Source organism: Anopheles stephensi, chromosome 3, assembly GCF_013141755.1.
Source record: "Anopheles stephensi strain Indian chromosome 3, UCI_ANSTEP_V1.0, whole genome shotgun sequence".
Classification (NCBI taxonomy): domain Eukaryota; kingdom Metazoa; phylum Arthropoda; class Insecta; order Diptera; family Culicidae; genus Anopheles; species Anopheles stephensi.
The window spans coordinates 30,654,956-30,671,864 of NC_050203.1; the positions used below are offsets into that span (position 1 = coordinate 30,654,956).

The 16,909-nt window shown below is 47.8% G+C and overlaps 1 protein-coding gene across 9 annotated transcripts in view; it reads right to left on the reverse strand.

Annotated features, from left to right (window-relative positions):
• LOC118509480 (tyrosine-protein kinase Src42A) overlaps positions 1-16,909 on the reverse strand; it is an 86,893-nt gene that overhangs the window by 22,910 nt on the left and 47,074 nt on the right. For 2 of the 9 annotated variants that reach the window (XM_036050123.1, XM_036050122.1), the window contains exon 2: positions 9,838-14,038. The exons of the other annotated variants lie outside the window; for them this stretch is intronic. In XM_036050123.1, the coding sequence (XP_035906016.1) occupies positions 9,838-13,415 (3,578 nt within the window). In that variant the 5' untranslated portion in view covers positions 13,416-14,038. The remainder of the gene's footprint in view (positions 1-9,837; positions 14,039-16,909) is intronic. 9 annotated transcript variants of the gene reach the window in all.

Consider the following 16,909-nt stretch of genomic DNA (forward strand, 5'->3'; position numbering starts at 1 on the left):
GGGACCGCAGGGTAAGGGAGGGCGCTCTCTCGCGTAGGTTGCGTAATATATTGCGAGGTGGATAAATTTATCAACCTGTCAACGGTATCGATATCGCTGGTGCTGCTGCTTGTGCCGCTACTGCTGCATCGCGATGCACTTGAACCGCAAACCACAGCGGCATTTGTTGCATTGCAAGTACGGCTATTTGTAGCTACACAACTTTTCAGTTAAAATAATAATTGTGATGTCATCACTTGTCTTTGGGGAATTGGGATCCAAAATGGTTGCTTACAATTTCATTCGCACTTTGAGGTAACGTTTGCATTAAAGTTTTTAGTAATGATGGTGATGAAAAATATACTAATCTGCAGTAGTAAAGACTAGCGAGTTGGATAGTTAGTCCTCACCAGGTCCACAGGTTCTCAGGTCGTTCAACATTTACCTAGGATCTTAGTCATGGCCGATGAAGATCAGTTGCTTATACGTGTTGGCAAGATGATTATAGCAAAGGTCCTCCGATATATACTGGTCAGAAAACTTGGTATAACAATCTCCACCTTGTCTGGAATTTTCTGCACTATTTGGATGGATGCTCTGATTATAATAAGCAAACCGAGCAAATGCTTGGGGCCTTCAACTTTCGTACATATCAACAGAATCAAATCTTCTTCTAAACGAACTGTTCGTTTTAACTGTTTTGATCATAATTACTCCAAACATGTTTATAACGCTATTTATGGATGTTTTCGAAACAGGTTCATGCAATAATAGTTGAAATCCGTTTAATTTTTTAATTACTTCCTTTTCAAAACATTTCTTATTGGTAGAAAATCATCAACTAACAGCCTTCTATCTAATTCACCTGTGACCAATTAGCCAACGGCAATACGAAAATGACATAGTGTGCTTCCTCATCGGAAACTCCCTTTCGCCTAGAATGAATGAAGCTTCCGCAGTAGCAACACACTAGCGTGTCGCTCCACGCGTACCTAGCAACTACGACGAAACTCGTGCGTCTTTTAAACATTTCATTCATAAAAGTACGATCTATTGCTTGGTGCACGCAATCCTGCATCGTCGTGTGTTTCAACCCGTGGTCCGGTTGATTTCTCTATCGGAAAGCGGTCACGACAATACCCTGGCGCTGGTGCTGCTGCTGGAAGTCGCGAGGAATAAATTAGGTGGCAGGAAGCAACAAACACAAAAAAACCCTATGAATCACAAACCTGACGCTCAATTAGCGGTACTGCGCGATATGCACGATGCCGATGGAGCTGATTAGGTGTTCTTCCACATTCTCTATTTACACAGTCACTTTTGCTTAACCAAACACGCGATCAAAGCACGATGGATTGATGTGAGAGCTGCTCTGCTGCATCTCCCAAAGCCAACAAACATCGCAAGTCCCGCTTTTGTTCCTGTAATAGGGCTTGCGGCTAAACCATCAATTGCACATTTTCATGCCAGTCCGAAAGTGAAACCGATTGTTGCTAGCGACACTGGCACGAGAGAAACTCCGCCATTCAACCGCGATGACCGACCTTCGGTGGCTCTTGTGCATGGCATTTTCGCATACAAAGAACAAACGTTTTGGAACGAGGGAATGGTTTTGGATGAGGCTCGCAAAAAAGCAAAATTTACTAGCACGACCTTACATTTATGGTACATGAGTGTGAGAAGTCTGTAGCGTGGATAAATCGGAACGAAATAATCAACTCCACACACCACACGGATAGATGCTCCTTCGCTTCAGCAATAGCAATCGAAACAGTCTCAGGAGGTTGTGTCTTTCTATCCTCACGGGCGCGCGCTCGTCCGCTTGTCAGTCAAATCAGCTGACTGGCTGTGTCTGACATTGACAGGGCCTGGCTGTTGATGGATCGCGCATAAGTTATTCTTCTTGCTCGCCGCTAGCTGCTTCTGGGGTTTCACCTGTCGCACTAACGGTGGTCGATTTGCTAAAAACAGCAACGCCGGGGACGATTGATTATCCTTTTCAATCAACCGAACAGATTTATGGTACCATCTCGCTAACCGTATCGCCAATCAAACGTTGCAACCTGTTAGCGAGCCACTGCTATCGTTGATGGAAGAATGCATAAAAATGAAAGTTATTGAGATATGGGCGAGTTTGACGTGACGAACCAGTTTCCACTTAACATAAGCGCAAATATGCCCGAAAATAGCAACAGCAAGAAAAATTTAGTGCTATTGAATTAAAAAAAAGGAAATTTTCGCCAATAAATATTTCCCAGCAACTGTTTTAAATTGTTTTCCTAGCAAATAAACCTCTTACGAATTCAAATAATGCATTCCAAAATACTTCTACAAATATTCACCACATTGCGCTTCAAGCAACTAATACCGGGTTGCCTCAGCTTGGCAAAGGTCATTCGCTTTACATCCGCAATTCCTCGCCACACACGCACGCACACACGAACATCAATTTCCGTCCACACATTTCCACACTATTTTTTGCACCAGAAAATGCACCCTAGCTCCTCACTGCACCCATCCCGCCCCATTTGCACATATTTTAAACGCTTCGCAAACGCCTCCCAACATATCTGGTGAAAATTGTTGGAGAAAGAAGAGCAAGAGCAGAAAACCGATTCCCTCCCATCTCGTCAATCATCATCGGCTAGGGGCCTCATCAACAATCGGAGGTGTTGGTGGCGAAGCATCGAACGGAGGCTGTACTCCGCCAAACCGGACCACATAGTCGCATAAAAATAAGCTTGTGAGTAGTATGCGCATACCCAAGACCACAACCGCAGTCAGGTCGATAAATATGCAATAGATAACTAATAATATCTTTCCCGGCGGTTCCCCGTACGGACACGGGCGCCACCACCGATAGGTTTGCCGATCCACAACAAATCGATCTCGGCGACCACCATGATCCTTCAAAGTCCGAACCCGGTCCGTTTAGTTCGTTCAGCAAGGAAAAGTGGAGAAAGGCAACGAGCGCCGAGATATGTCCCTTACACCGGACACTCTACACGCCCGGAGGGAGCTATTTTTAGCGATGCATTTTTCTAATTAAAATGCAGCAAATCGTCGGCTGATAAGCGTGCAGCAGGAAATGAGGTGCATAGAAGTGACATATGCACCGAGGGGAAGGAACGGAGTCCGGTAAGGGGACGTGGGTTGTGGATAGCTGCATGTTTATAGTTGCAGATAATTAAACTGTTTTATCTTCACCATCAGGCCGCAGCACGGCGCGCGCCAACGGGAGTTCAAAGTGACAGACGCGCGCCTTCTCTTTCTCTGCGTTAAATTTTACCTTCCATCTCAAGCCAAGCAAGGGATAGGACGTCTTCACGCCTTCTTTGTCCAGGCCACGGGATGATGGTGTTGGCCGTCGCAATGAGCCTCTTCAATGCCGGGAGAATTATGGCCATTAAATGAAAGATTAGCCACGTCGATCGGTCGGCCCTCCTCAGACAAGCAGAAGATGAAGAAGAAGGCCAACGGGATGAGGAGTGACGGATGCTCCTCCACAATAATTTTTGTTCCCCAACATCTCTCCCGCCCCGGGATCCCGGATCCCCCCCTTCTTAACCGAGAGATGGCAGTATACTTCGGCGTCATAAACAAGCCTGCCTGCATCGATCTTTGCTTCACAGCTCTTTTTGCTTACTTATTTTCCCTCTCATTTTTTCTCTCGCTCCGATCACTCTGCGATGAATCCGCCTTCTAGCCAGCAAAATAGAAATGCTTCCTCATCCTAACATCCTGGTTGGTGGTGGTGCGCGCCAGATCATGCGCATGCCATTTCTAATTACCATCCCAGGAGCATCCGCGTGGCCCTGAAACATGGACCGCCGCCTTGCCTTGTACGCCTCGTCTGTACGACCACACCAAGGTCCATCTTTTTTGCTCTCTACGACAGCTAACTATTTTTAGCCGCCGCCGAATGGAAAGCAAATTCTGCAAATCACATCACCTGGCACGCACCCGCCGGAGAAATGCACCGTTGCGTGGTGACGCGCTGTGACGGCGGAAACTCTCGCGTGTGTGATCGAACGGGCAGTTATGTTGCTTCTTTTGCAGCAGAGCGGCGTTCTGTTTCCGATTCGTTTAGCTCTCGATCCGTATCAGGTCGGGTGTCGGGTGTGGTTATTATTGCCAGACCGCTCCCAACCCGTTAGCTAGAGTTTGGAGAATCCACCTAATGGTAGAGGGATCTAAGATCGTGTAGTCTCAGAGCCGGCAGATGCCTCAGCTCGCGATGGTCATTATGGAAAGTTGGTGCAGTTGTCCTACATTGCCATGTTGACCGGTGGACAACCTGACAGACATAGGCTGATGTTTACAGATGGTAATGGTGGGTCGCGATACCAAGCAGAACGAATCATCGCTGTTGGGGATTGTTTTTTTGTATATATACAGTTGCGTTTGGTTAAGCTTACCCAATCGGAGCTTACATTGAAGGAATGTACTCAAGAGATGGAAAGATTTTTGAACTTACCTATGAAAGAGAAGAAAAATAGGAAAAACGGCGTTAATATTTTGTTTATTTAGATTTACTATCAATACAATCGAACATCTATCAAGTTATTTTTAAACATTTTCTAATTAAATGGCGCGAAGACCACTTTTGTCGTGTAAATTTAAAATCGAAAAGAAGATGCAGAAAGGTTCTACCATTAAATTTTATGTGAGCAACATTCCAAGCCTGTTGGAAATAGAAAGTAACGAATGAGAACAAAATCACCACTGCTCGCTGTTGTGGCACTAGATGTCGTAATAAAGTAGCTACAAAGTATTGGCTTTCCGATCGTTATCCCATGACTATGGTGTACTTGTTGCGTGCAAACATTCTGCACGTGTACGGCAATTAACATAAGGATATTAACGTATCCCTTTTCACCTATGTGATGGTTAGCACAAAGAAGCAAAAAATAAACCGTTCTATTCCTGGAAACACGGTGGAACACTGCGCGGAGGTTCATTTGCCCTCGGATGGAAGCGAATTATACCTTACGGAACACCATCTCAAACACGCCTCACCTAGCTGTGTATCGCGCCTCACCATCTTGTACCCAATAAAGAACACTTTCTGTTGTGTGCGTTCGCCACGAAGGGCCAAGATTCGTTTTCGCTCGCTTTGTCCATCAGGACATCTCAACCAACCAACCGGCCCCACAACAACAACGTGCCTAATGCTTGCTCGACCGAAGGTAGTCCGGTACGCCGTTGTGTACGCGTTATAAATTATGATTCGCTTAATGTGATCTGATGTGCCCTCCCGATCAGCGTTACAAAATGGGGGCGCGATTCCGGTGCATCTGGCCGGTGCAGCATTGCATCATTCTGCCTCGGTAGTAGATGGACGAAGAACGAAGCAAAAACTAGCGAAGAAGCAGCGCTGATGTTCTTCACCGGGATCGGGATGAGGAATAGGCTGACCATCACCATTAACAACACAGAACACAACGGCACTATGTCCGAAGATGGGGTGTAGGCAGAAAATAGCATGCACCGCAACAAAAACATTGCCCGCTGCAACAAGCGACGAACCTCGGCGATGGTGTTACTGCACTCGCGAACCATTGTGCGTGCTGCGGGATGGACACAACACAGGGCAGGGAGACTCGAGGATCACGGGACCGAACGGGCAGGACCGAGGGCAAGAGCCTGGCTTGCTGCGCAACTGGTTTGATGCAGGCTAAAGTATGTTTATTGGCCGTATTCCTTCACTGGCAAGAAAACACTCTGGTGTCGCGCGCTTTGTCTTCCTCTCCGCGCCCGATTGCATATCCGCGTCTCGCGAGTCGATCGATGGCATAACCCTTTTTTTCTGCTTCCCATCTGCTGCTGCCTCGTTCCCGCACCCCGGCACCGGGCACTTTGCCTTCAGGGGTATGCTGTTGCATCCGGAAAGAGTTTGCTCGCGGATGAAGCCACACAACAACGGCAGCAGCAGCAGCAACAACCGGACTGAATCTGTTTTGCCATTGCATAATAATACCATCTCCTTGGCCTGGTGCCGTCGACTGGCGGGCCGTTCCAGTGCAGGGGGGGCCAGTTCAAGTCTCGGTCATCGATACGCGTCGATCCGGTCGTTCGGTTTGCGATGAACCAAACATACCGCCCCCCCGGCAACATAATCATAGGCGTAGCGAAAAAACACCAAAAGGGAAAATAAATTCTGCCGTTAGCAGGGATTGATGCACTCTCGGCGGGAGATTGTTTCCATTCGATAATTTTATTCTTCGACTACGGTCGCCCAGACCAGAAGGTCTATTAAAGAATAATGGCTATCGCTTAATCACGGGCAAAACCCCTTCTTTGTAATGCACGCTTCTGACGCTAGACATAAATGCAGCATTTATTGAGGAACGCTCGCAGGAATGCTTCTATAATCAATGGACAAAGTTTTATAACAACAGTTTGCTGCAAGGAGGAAAATATCCCCAACCCCAACCCAAGCTTGGCCGTTGATGCACCTATGAAGGCACTCATTAGAATAAAATTTCCATTCAAACTTGATCCGAAGCATTTCGGGGCGAGGCGCGGAATTGTGTTGTGGATGGACAGTATTTCCAGTTTATTGGTTTCGGCATACCATAGCGGCAACTGTCACCACGCATTAGCATAATATGCCGAAGAAGAAAACGTAACACGCTATTAAGGATGGCTTCAAGTTTCCGGGCCTTTTTTGGGATAAAGGACTAGGAAGGTAAGGGAAAATGCATCGCTAATGTGGTCGTTCAATATTGGATGGCCTAATTTTGGGTGCATTACTTGTTTGGAGGAGATGTGTTTGGATAGGATTCACTGAAACAAATTCTACTTTAGAGAGAAACATCGCCAACCGATCAAGTGCATTACAAAGCTTAATAGATGAATTAGTGATGTTGGAAAGTCTTCTGAACTGTGCTCAAGTTTAAATGGACAATCCTCTGGTACAATCCATTGGTAGAATTCCTCAGGGACAATCCTCAGTAGAATGGACCAAAGTCCATCTCCTAAGGTTATAGAGCCAAAAACGAAAGAGAGATGCCAAGAGAAAGTGCCACAGAGTCAAGTTCTACCTGCAGATCGTCCAGTTCGTCTACAATAGTTCATCCCGAGTACAGCATTACTAGTTTATCTTCACCTCAGTATACAACAGCGAAAGTGTAATGTTGTTTAATGAAAGTCGATAATTATTTTCCAACAGCTGAGAATAGCGTGGTACGATCTCTTCCGAGGTGCAACCAGCTTCACACGTTTCTATTGCCTTTTCTTAGCGCGCATAAGGATGGGGAAGATGCACTGCAAGCTCATAGACCTAAAGAATGAGAGCCATTTGGCGTTTAACCTACATTAACGCACTCATTATACACACCCGGAGATGTTGACACGGAGCGCAGTGAAAGCGACCATCTTGCAATGGAAAGTGATTAATCGGTGACAAGCTGTGCGCAAGTTTGTGGCACGTCCACACGGTTATGAAAGCTTTATCTCATTTAAAACCAAACCCCAGCAGCTTTTACTATCAATGGAAACCTTCTCATCGCATCCAGCGGTTGATGAGTAATTGCTTACAGGAGGAGTCCACAAACCACCTTTCAGTCGGTCACATTTGTTACAATCAACCTACATGATTCGTTCATCAGGGAAGGAGGTGCTCTCGAGAGCAAAGAAGAAAAATCCTTCCCTGGTGAGTGAAAAATGCTTTCCCTTTAAATGTTTCCCAAAATTACCACAACAAACCAACAATCCATGCTTGATTGTCATATTTTGTTGTGTGGAGCTTAACAAAATTGATCGTTTATCATTAGCCAAAATAAAGAAAACATACTCAAATTAAGCAAAACGCACCCTGCCTGACCGGTCCTGCGCTGTGTAGCGAATCGTTACGAAGTCCTTGACGAATTGATGATCAGCCAGGAGAATTTCCATTTCCGCCCGGATATTCCCGGGCTCTGTGCAAGGTGCACCATCATGGAACATTAAAGCAGCCCCAGAAAGGTCACGATTGCTTTTGCGCTTTGTGTTGAGATTCGCACAATTCGGCACCACCGACGCCGTTGGCCCTGCTTCCTGCTGCAGTTAAATAATCGAACAATCGAACGGAGGACAACAGCAACGACGACGACTTTCCAGGTGATTGTGCTGAGATACACTTTGCAGCTGGGTGCAGTTGAGTGCACTCGCGCCAAGAAAAACAACACAACTCCCTCGGATCGGTAAAGAAACGCTAAATGTGCACGGGAAGGTTGTCTTTACCTTGGCGTTGTTGCGGGAAACCCCTCAAGCGTTTGGGGTGTTTCGGAAGGAAAAACCTGTTTTCTACACCGAAAAGCTGCACCCCGGAGGAAGCTTACGATATAAATATCTGCTTGCAGCAGTCACCCATCCCGAAGACTTTTTCGGGTTATTCCGCGTAAGATGAGAAGGAATCGAAAGATCAAGCGAAAAACAAAAACGAAAACTAAGCAGGACTTGCCAGACTGTGTTGCCCTGCCGAATGGGAAGAGGAAAGAACGTTCAAGAAAAGCAACAAAAAAAAGCGCTTTCGTACTGTACTGACGCGAGCCTCTTTTCGGCCGCCCGATCGAAGGCAAGGCCAAACCGGGTACGTTTCTGCCCATGAAAGGGGCCAGACGAGACAGCAACCACCGCCAGGGCCAAGATCATGTTTTATCCCTTCTCAGAAAATTAATATTTAACAACTCGCAGCGCGCAACACAAAACGGTCCGCACATGAAGCGTTCTGCCCTCGCTTCGTGGCAACGCACGATCGTATGCTTTTCGACTTTTCGCATATTTTTCGCACTATGTCCCACTTATTATGGTTCTTGTGGTTTTCGTTTTCTTTTCTTGTTCATGACGCTTGAGGCACAACGATCGAACCGCGCGACGTCATGGGGAAAGAGCCAACAAAAAAAATCGATCGAAACCTGCCAGCGGTTTGGGAGTCAGAAGTTGGTGAGTTTTAAAAATATCAATATCCTTGTCCCAAAATTACGGTTCGCCCCAGGAGGAGTGCATTTTGCACACGTTCAAGGGCCCCAAAGTTTGCCTTTTTTTACGCTACACTAATGAACACAGAAGGAAGGGGAAAAAAGGGCCAGCAAAAAGAAGATGGCCATTGCCTACGGGATTATTTTTAAATTTTCAATCGAGCTGCAGCGGCGGTGTAATAACTTTTCATTTCGTTTTCGAGCGTATATTTACGATTGCTCGCTGTAGCGCGCGGGAAGCTTGGAAAGAAACGCCTCTCTTTCTCTCTTTTTTCTCTCTGGCGAATTTGTGTGCATTATTCATATTTATTTCGTCCGAAGATGTGCTGCACATGTGGCGGGGTATGGCAGCCAAATAACAATAGGCGGCGTGAGAAGGATTGCAACCCCTGCAGTGATTTTGAGCGTTTAAGATGAATGCACTGGCTAATGTTCCCCGGTACAATTTGTGGTTTTGCAAGTTTTACAGCGAACGGAAAGGTCATTTACTTCGCCCGTTTGCGAAGGATTACTCGTTTGATCGTTCTAGAGTGCTTAAAATAGCCTAAAAGCAGAATAAATTGGCATTCAGATTCGTTTACACTGCGATGCACACAGGTATTCGTAGTGGAAGGGGTATTTGAATGCTGATGATGCTAAGAAGCAAGAACAAGATTTAAAGAATACTTTGTTCTGGGGCTACCTCAAGAGAATTGTGTGCTTCATATAGCATCCGTATTTATCTTTACTGAAGTCCATCCAATAGCAGTTTTATAATAGTGAAATATTTAATTTTTTTATAAATCAAATTTCTGTTTAAGAAACACCATGCGCCTCCATTGATATCCTTAAAATTATCCAGAAACGATTAGATATTCTAGGAGAAAATATATGCTCCAGTTTCAGCTATACTTACGGTTTCTCGTTGAGAAATTCACCCCGCGTGAACTCGGACAGCCGCCGGGTGCTCTTCTTCTGCTCTCCTGACCCACCACCTCGCTTCATCGGCATTATCAATGGCGACAGTTTGCGGATCGGTCCGCTCAACCCGTTGGCCGCATCATGCATGTGCTTACTCCAGCGTGCCGTCCTCGACAGTTTCTTGGGCGCCAGCATATCAAGCGAGTTTGATTTGAAGATCGCCCCGGGTTGGATTTCATCCGCCGGGCCAAAATCTCGCCGACCGGGCACGTTCAGGTGGTGTGCCCGCTGTCTGGTAGGTTGCAGAGGTTCCAACACTTTGATGGGATCGGTAGCCTGCGGTTCGGAACCACCCCCCTCATCACCGACAACTTCATCGATTTTGGTACAAAGGGCCGAAGCAACGGTTGCCGATTTCCTTAGCTTGCCGATACGTGCGTACAGCTCGTCCACCGACAGCTGGTGACGCTGAACCTGCTGTTGGGCGGCTCGCAGTTTTGCCGTAGCACTTTTGTACAGATCCTCATCACTGGCCGCTATCTGCTTTAGCCGTGGACTATCCAGGCGAGGTTCTTCGATTGTTGGTGCCGGGGCCAGAGAGGCCGCAGCGGTCGACGTCTTGGGTGAAGTTGAATGCGAGCTGTACGAGAGAATGTTCGAGAAGCGACGTGTACGCGCCGGCTTCCTAGCCTGTCCCATCGACTTTGGGATCGTGTAGTCGGGCGATGGTGGAACGCCGTCGGCAGTGGCGTCGGACGTTTTCGGTGAGCTGCTTCCATCAAGCACAGCTGCTTTCGAAGTACCCGTCCCGGATGTCAAGTTTAGCTCGTTGCGATTGTTTTCGTTGCTCAGATGCAGCTCCTCTTCGGTGATTTTCTTTACCAAAAATCGATTCTTGCCCGTTTTGTCCTTTGGTGAGGAAGGATCGGCAGCTTTCTTCGAGTGAATGATGTCGTAGATCGTGGAAAGCGTTGGGGGCGGCGTTTCGTCCGGCCCCGGTGCTGACTTCTTCCGTGCGCTAGCATCGATCTGTTGCAGTTGCTGATGTTTGCCCTGCAAAATGTCGTAGATCGTGCCCAACTTAACCGAACCATAGTGGGAGCCTGTGCCGACCTTTCGCTTGGCGTACTTCTCCGAAAGAGCACGCTTTCGCAGAAAAACGTCCTCGGCTGCGTCCGACTTACGGTGCAGGATCTCGTATATAGTGCCATACGTCATGTACTTATCGTATCGCTTGTACGCTTTACTGCCGTACGAGATCAGCTTGTCGTAGATTTTATAGTTTTTCCGGTAGATTTCATCTGCCGTGCGGCTGAGTGCCAACTGGCCGAGATCCTTGATCAGTGGACTCGACGCCGAGGACTTCCGATCGCTGCGAAGAATGTCATAAATGGTGCTACCTTTCACTACCTCCCGACCCGACTCGGACCGCTGGATATCCGCTCCATTACCACCTCCCCCAACCGAAGCGGGCTTCTTCAGACTGAGACGCCGCGAATTTTTGCGCTTCATCTTGAACAAGTTCCCAACACTGTTGGTGGTTGGCGATGCAGGCAGTGTTGCCGATTTGCGTGCCCTGCTCGTATCCTGATCAGGTGCATCTCCCTCCCTCTGCTCCTTTTCCGGCTCTTCCTCGGCCGTCGTTTTCAAACTGCTAAAGCTAGTATCACAAATTTTGACTAACGCCTTAAACTCCTCGTATGACTTGCGTCTTGCCTTAACGCTTTCCTTCTCATCCACACTCGGCAATGGCAAACCGGCCGTGTTGTTGGCGCGTCCAGCGTGTCCAACAACAGCAACTGCAGCAGTAGCAACATCAGCACCCGGCGCTGCTTCCTGCCGGAAGAGGGACTTAAACTCTTCGTATGACTTGCGCCGATTGCGCGACTGTGTCACTAGACACTCTTTGATCTGTACCCGCGACAGATCATTCAACCGATCGCTACCGTCGTCTTCCTCCTGCTCACTGGCACCAACGCCCGGCGGCTGTTCCTCCGGGCCACCGGGGCACCCTTTCAGCTGTTGCAGTTGCTGTAGCTGTTGCTTTAGCTGCTGTCGTTGCTGCTGATCGATGAAGCCCGAATCCATCGAGCTGACTGTGCAGGTGGAGTCGAAGCTAGTCTTTCTACTGGAGCTGCCCAGCGGCTTGGCCGGTGATCCGGATGTACCTGTGATGAAAATTTCCGGCAACATCGGATTGGCAGCATCCGGCGCTACTTCCTGCTTTTCTAACGTTTTTGCCGGTAGTCGTGAAGTATCACTGTGATTGCCACGCTCACCGCGCATTCTTCTCGCACCGAGACTACCATCCTTCATGTGTCCGCTGCGTCGCAGTGCATCCAGACGTGACTTTAACTTCAGCTTCTTATTTACGGTCGCGTACACTGGAGACCCTTCGGCGTAATGCTTCTTTTTGCTGCCTCCTCCACCACCACCATCTGGCGCGGCACTGATGATCCCCCCGGGGGAGTCTCCTCCTCCAGCGCCGGAGGATCGATCACTACGGCTGGAAGTTTTGCGTATCACCGGTCGTCGGCTTTTGGTGATTTTGTAATTGATGAAGCGTTTGAAGTACAGATTCGAAATGCTATACACGGGATCGCAGTAAAGCCGCGCCTTTGCACGACCGTTTAGTACGCGCGACAGCAGCTTGGAGCTGTTGTTGAGCGCTGTTAGACTGCGTGTTCGATGACTTGGCATATTGGAGCAGCTGGACGACGGATCGTTCATGCATTTGGCACAGCACAGAAATTCGTATAGGAGTTCGGGCCCTGCCCCTCCCAAGGAAGAACCCACTCGCTCCACCGCGCCGGATTCTCCACACCCCTCTTCCTCCTCTTCCTCCTCGTCTTCACCGTCGTCCACATGAAGCTCGCTTGAATGTGGTTGCTTTGCAGCAGCTTCTTCTTCGATTGGAAAATCAATCTCTCGCTCAACAGCACCCAAACGATCGTCTAGATTTTCACCGTTTCCACCGTCGCTCGCCGCTCTCCCTCGATCGTCATCACACTCCCGATGAGATACCGTTGCATTTGGCTGATCCGGATCAATGTCCCCCCCGTCAAGCTGCCGTTCCAGCATGACGCGCAGCTTCTCGGCAGCTTCGAGCCGCCGCTGCCTATCACTAGTGGCTATTCTATCAGACTCATCGCTACTGCTACTATTATGATTATTACAGTCTCCCCCGTCGACCGGCGACGGTTCACAATTATTGGCCGCGGCAGGACGGTAGGGCAGAATTGATTTATGATTACCGACCGCAGTGTCAGTGTCGGTGGATGTGCTGGAGGCTGTGGTGGCGGCCGAGGCGACGGCGGCTGCTGCAGCCACCTCCTTACCCGCCTTACCCTCGATCACCATGCTACCAATGCTGAGACCACAGTCGAGCAGGACAATGGCACCGTCGGTAGGCAGCAGCAGACGACCTTCCGACGCGGCATTGATCAGCTCCTTCATCGCGAGCACATGCTTCTCGGTGATGTTGCCCTGCAGCTGGATGCCCTGCAGCGCGAACGGTTGCTTCTTTTCCGACGAGTTCGGATCCGAACACCAAACGACCGGCACCGCTGACATGATGTGTGTGTGTGTTTGAGCGTGTGTTGGGGATTCTAGGATTTTCCTTCAACGAAATAGTTATCTTGGAACGGGCCTGCGCCCGACAACAGACACACACGCGCGCGCTGTACTTGAGGCACACTTATTCTATTCACTCTCTGGACGGTATCGCGTAATTCCACGCCAAATTACACTCTTTCATCCACTTCGATTGGCACGCAGCGCTCAACGTATCAGTCACATTTGAAACGGTCACGATCGATACCAATCGTTCAAATGGAATTATGTTGCACTGAGATAATGATGACCGATTTGGATTTTCCTTCTTTTTTTTTGCCCACTACACACCGACACCGATAAAATATGCACTAACAAATACACACACGCACACACTAACACACTAGGAACAACGGGGCAATTCCTTGCAGGAACTACGGGCTAATGGCAAGATGGTTACAGGATTCGTATCACGCGAATGCCGCTGAAAGCCTTACTGCTTCAGGATTGTACTTTGTATGGCCGGCACAGATTAGGATAGGCGAAGCTAAGGGGTTCGTCACTTGCCGTTGTTGCAAATTTATCACTACACTTTTGTTTGTTTCTGCTCAATTTCGAAGATCTTGACGATGTTAATGTGGGTTCTGTTGGGGGCACGTTTTTTTTTCGGGGCGGGAATAGAAAAAACCTGGTTAGATTTCGATGTCGTTTAACGCTCGCTTTATCGCACTGTAACAGATGATCGCATAGTGTGTGTGTACGTGTTTCGTCGCGCTGTAGACCTAGTTTTGCAGCACCATCAAGTCAGCCGGCTCCTTCAGCTCGTATACAGTTGAATTACATCCTACAACTAGCAACCTACTTTTATGTGCATTTAAGTACCCGACCGTGTGTCCCACCGTGCTGAATCTAAATATAGATTCGAGTGTTCGAGGAAAGAAATTGGTATGCAACATCGTCGATCGAATGAAGCTATAGGCCCCGTCAGGCATCGGTTAAAATTCATTCATCCGCGATTTTATGGACGCACAACTAGCTAATCCCGTCCCCCGTCAACGAATCCTCGGCACTGGGGACTGTGTGTGCTCAATTGCCAAAAATTATCTAACATTACTAATTACGTGACACCATCTGATGGCGCCCAGGCAGGTGGGTGTGCCTTGGGTATTGTGTGATCCTCCAACGCAGCCATGTTCGTTGAAATTCAGCAGCAACGGCTCGCGATTATCGTGTTATTACCAAAACGGGATTTTCTACGTTTTATGTGTAGTTTACTGGGGAGGATAGGGTGAAGGATATTTGCATCAAGTTGTATCGAATTTAGCTTGGTTTAGCATGAGAAGATATATTTTCGAATTGAGGACATTAAAAGAATTTCTTCCTGATATTGAGAATTCATAGGAACTTGAGTCCATCAATCCTTATATCAATTCTTAACTCCCCAAAAATCCTATGTTGGCTGTTAAAATTTAAGTCTATAGAATAGGATCCAACAAGCAGGTAAGCAGAGCTGGAAATTAAGTAACTGCCGGTAATTTATGAAATAATGCCAACCCGCTCACCATTACAAACCACGAACAAATTTAAGTCACCGCACAACTAGGACGACACTATCATCATCGTCCCCGCGGATGATTTGTGCACACGGATCGCTGCACAGCCGATGCGATACCATTATTTGCCTATCGGTGCGATATAATTGGTGGCGTGCATTGCCTTCCCAAAATGCCAACCCCGCAACAGCGAAGCAAAACGTGTGGCCCGCGTGATCAAGTGAAACCCGCGTGATTCGTCGTGTACTTAGTATTCCGGCGATGAGTTCTACCGACTCAACAACTCTTCGCCGCGCACACTACATTCCGCTACACCATTATTAACCCCCTGCCATATGGGGTCCGATTTGGCATTGCAATGCTACACACCGCGGTTGCTTCTTCCTGCCAACATACAGAGCCGATATGCAATATCGATCGAGCGTCGGTTTCGCCCGGGCAGCCGTTACAGCTGGCCATGGCTTACCAGCAAAAGACACAGACGACAAGCTCACCCTTCACTATTGCACTTAAGCGTGAAAAGTAAACATTACCGAGCGGTCGAAATAGTTGAGCCCAACTGAGCGCCACTCACTCGTCTGCCCATCGATCGATCGTGCGACGGATTGCGACCACTTCACGGTTCGTGTTCGTGTACGCTGGATGTCAATAATTTTGTAAATATGAAACAACACCAAGACAGCAACTTCTTTGCCTAGCGATGCGAGAAAAGTCTTCGAAACTTCAAATTATACTTCACAAACACCAACACCGTTAGCCCAAAAATCGATCACGTTCGTGCATTGCCCACAGCGCACACCGGCAGGCAGGTCGAATCGGCGCGAAACGATTAGCCGCTTGCCGCACGCGTGTGCATTCAAACGCCCGAGGTTAGCCAATTTAAGATGGCTGGAAAAACCTTCGGCAGGTCATCTACCAAACGGGCGCTAGCGGTGATCATGGAGGTCCGAAAAAAGATTTTCACGCCGATTCACGGCACACACCACACCAGGTCATACCCCTCCAATGGTCTGTCATGGTGCATTGCTTTAAAATGGGGAGGTGGGAGTGCAGATGGATGGGCAGAAAAAAAAAGATTGCAAGCGATGCAACAACCGACAGGCGTCTCTCGGTAGCAAAAAAAAAACCTCACAGTGTCGCAAGATGCGTTACCCCAAGCAGCATATAGATGTGGTTTCAAAAAATGAAGCATAACTGCAAAAGGCGGACGCCGTTGACTCTTGAATGGCTTGTGTATGTTTACACGATCAAGAGTAAACAGAAGAAAAGCTTAGGATTTCGGCAACATCTTGGAATTGTTTTAGACATGATTGTTTAATTACTTTTCTAGTCTATTCCAATTTTTAATTCTTCGACTATTGCATCAGTACGTAAAAAGGAAATAATATGATCTACGATGACTTCAGTAGGATAAAAGAAAAAAAATCGAGCAGTAATGGACAAGACCTCTTGAGGCTATAGAGCCAAAGAAAACCCATAAACTTAAACTCGAAAACCTCATACTTTCGGAAGGACCGAATTGTTCTTTTCAGTATATCCATACATACTCCACACAGTCGCAAAACGTCAAACTACTGGCAAAGTCAGAAACTGACTGAAGTTATCGTAGACCCCAATACGATAAAGATTTATTTTGCACATCTAAAAAACACAGAAAAACCTCGATCATGAACTATGCTCGCCTTGCGCAACATCACACACCCTCACCAGCAACGATTGGTGAAATCGAAAATATAACGCAGGAAACGGTGGAAGGTACGAGCAGACCATCACCACCGTGGGGGTAAGGGTTGGACGATAGACGACACGACAAGTTCGAGTAACTAAAATCAGTGCCTCAGCGTACAATCGATTCCAACAGCACAGTGACCTTGAAACAGTTTCATACTTCCACCCTCCGGTGTGAACTACCACTACCAGACATCAAGAGGCACCCAACGCCATCCAAAAACCAATGCACTG